Here is a 3107-nt window from a genome sequence, read left to right as displayed (position 1 = left end):
GTGTTCTGTTCACCATGTGGACAGAACGGATGCCATCCATAATATGTGTTATTGTATATTTGTCAAGCCGAGCGATAAAAACTGAAAGAATCACAGCAAATCAAGCTACCGCCCCAATAACAGGTAATCTGTATCGTGTCTTCTATTGCATTCGTTTTCACCCAAATTAACCGTCTAATTCATTACTGCTGATAGATTTTGGTAAATGATTGATTCAGTTCCGTTTAAGGCATTTGGTACGCAGCGAATGAAGCTCCGAAGTTTTCGACTGCTTTCGAAATACTCTATGGGCGCCCGTCATGTTCTAGGTCACAAAGCGGCAGGCGGGCTTCAATAATCACTAACTCGGTGGAGTGTATTAGAGTAAGAAATGGAACTGTCTGGCGTCTCCATCGAACTTGTCACCCTAGTGGTACAAAACAAATAAGGTTGCTGAAAATTCTTCGGGTATGTTAGGTTTTATTGAATTCTCCGGATGAAATGAGGAACAAGCTCTACCATGGTGTCTTTCAGTGTTGCTCCCTCAAACGCTTGGCTTGTTCTAGCCTTCTCCAGTTCAATTGCTGGCACTCTCTGTCTAGTTCCACGGTTATTGTGTTCTCAGTAACTTCCAACCTACAAGAAATCAAACTACAGCGATGTCAAATCCTGTGTCTTATATCGTGGTCGCACTCGATTGCTAAAGTCAGCATAAGCGTTTAGTGTTACACATTTACGGGGCTTTCAATCTGATCGTCAGACACTGTCAAACCCCCTTCAGTTCTTAAGGCCCGCCATTTACATTGTATCAATGAGCTGATTAGATGTCGTCCATTAGGCGCACATTGCTATTAGCTGCAAAGCCTTTAAGTGTGGAGTAAACCTTTTTGCGCCAAAATGTTGCATTTTGTTGCGCATGTGCTCAAACCAAAAACCATCTTAATCTACGCACATTTTTTTTCAGCTCACCAAATTTCATTGTCCACTGAGGCAATGATACCTCTGGCGGAAAAGTCTGGTGGAATAATTCCTCAGAATCGCTAAAACCCTATGGTGCCTAAATGGCGCTCAAAAGTTTAGACAGATACTATGAATCCGATTGTCCGACTTCTTTAGTCTATCAGGGACATGTCATAGCTTTTGAAAATTCAACTCCATTGTGCAACTACTGAGAGCCATTAAATGATTTTCCTTCGAATCATTAAGGTGGCGTCACACGATAAAATTGAAAAATGACGACTAAGATCTTGGTTTATATGGCGTCCTGCTCATCTCCATTTTAGAGTTTGTCGTGAAATACAAACCTGCCTTGGGAGAAATTTCAGGTTTCTTGTGCCCACACACATGCTTATTTGGTCAATGACTCGCAAAACGGCCTCTTTTATTTCATGTACCCTTACCCACTAAGCTCACATCATCAGCCCTGAAGCGCCTCCAAAGTTCTACCTACATCCTTTGGTTTCCAGAACCCAACTAGATTAAATTTTGTTTCCGTCAGACATTCCGGTCCGAAATATGATATTCTCATCCCAGAAAACAACCCAATAGTACGGCTTCGTGAGCTTCGTGAATGACTAATCTTGTTATTCTTGGTGATTTCATCCGTCACACATTAGATAGAATGATGGACACTAGAAATTTGTTAATGACATTGCAATCCAGTGTTGGTCCAAAAAGACTGCAGTTCTTGCCTTTCCGGTTATATTGGTAACTTTTATTCGGTGACAACGGTCAAAATGTGACTATAGAATATAATTAGTAAAAGTCTCACAAAGGAAGTCCAAATGAAAGGCCTAAAATGTTCATGAAACAAAAGAGGTGCTTCGTTCGGCTTATACTATCCAAAACAATTCCAAAAGAAGGCTGTCTTGTAGAACAATGATCCTCTATAGGGATTTTTGAAGATTCTTCTGTCATTCACTCTTCCTTCCCAAATACAGGTAGCAGCAGAAACGATTGAATTTACTCACTCGCCGGAGTTTTCAATACTCAGGAGTTTGGTGTCCGTAAGAAGCCCAAGTAATATGACTGTCTGTATTAGACTCATTGTTGTCGAAGCTGAGGATTTCGTCCGCAGATTCTGTCCTTGGGTCTCGATATCACTAAGTAGTACCAGAACCATTTCACTGGTTTATTTACCTAAGCTAGACTTTATGGTATGAAGAGATGGGTGAGGACTAGAAATGTCAATTGCTGTTGCGTTCTAGCCCATGTTCAATCGCATCTTCTGAAGTCTCTGATTAGATAGAACATAACGTTTTAAGCCTTCATGAAGATTCAAATTTTAAACAATCGGGCTTCACTTGCATAACTGATTAGAAAATATGACCACTCATCTAACAAATGAATTATGAAGAGCATTGTTCAACAAGCACAAATGTTTTTCGTAAGCAACCGTGACCAATCAAGACGCACATGCGTTCAAATGGGAGCAAGGAAAAAATTTAGTATTATGCTACTGGATTGAAATATAAGAAGCTGAAAATGGTTTTTTCTTTTTCTCCAAAGTCCAATCCTGAACTGGCCAAACAATTATTCTACTACCAGGCTGCAATCAAAACACTATTTGAGAAGTTTTTTCCCACAGGTGATTCAGGTGAGTGAAAATGATTCCCCTGTTTTACCTTGACTTTGGTTTGTTTGTCAATATGGATGTGTGCTGGAAGGACCAAAATTTTTGTGGAATCCTAATTCTCACCTAAGACTCTAATGATGTTTAATAGTTGTGATAATCACACAAAATTTCGCAAATTTTCCAGATTATTATCATTCTGCTCCATTTTTTTCTCTCAATTGATGAAGCTGATAATTCTGAGGACATGTACGTGCCTACATTCGGAATTTGTCGGTAGACCTATAGGGAGACATCTTCAACACAGACTGGCATGTTGCAGATTGAATCTTGTGTGCGATCATTAACTAACAGTTCGTGCAGTAACACTTGCTCCTTGTAGGCTGCACTCGTCTGGCGCAATTGAAGGTCGATTGGAAAAATTCAATCGCACATAAACCAAACTTCAGTACCTCGAGAGGACTTCAGTGAATGTTTATAAGATTCAACGCCTCTTTATCGATGGACATCAGATTGAAACAATAAATAGTGGGTCCATAATTAGATTTTTCCAATC

The 3107-nt window shown here is 39.9% G+C and overlaps 1 protein-coding gene across 1 annotated transcript in view; it reads left to right on the top strand.

Moving 5' to 3' along the window:
- T265_13433 (hypothetical protein) overlaps positions 1-2574 on the top strand; it is a gene marked incomplete at both ends in the record, with an annotated part of 30697 nt that extends 28123 nt beyond the window's left edge. The window contains one exon of the mRNA XM_009168850.1: positions 2488-2574. Coding sequence (XP_009167114.1) covers positions 2488-2574 — 87 coding nt within the window. The remainder of the gene's footprint in view (positions 1-2487) is intronic.
- Positions 2575-3107: the final 533 nt, after the last annotated feature.

This window comes from Opisthorchis viverrini (genome assembly GCF_000715545.1).
Source record: "Opisthorchis viverrini unplaced genomic scaffold opera_v5_67, whole genome shotgun sequence".
Taxonomy (NCBI): Eukaryota; Metazoa; Platyhelminthes; class Trematoda; order Opisthorchiida; family Opisthorchiidae; genus Opisthorchis; species Opisthorchis viverrini.
The sequence above is the reverse complement of the archived record's forward strand: the minus strand, read 5'-3'. Positions and strand labels throughout refer to the sequence as shown.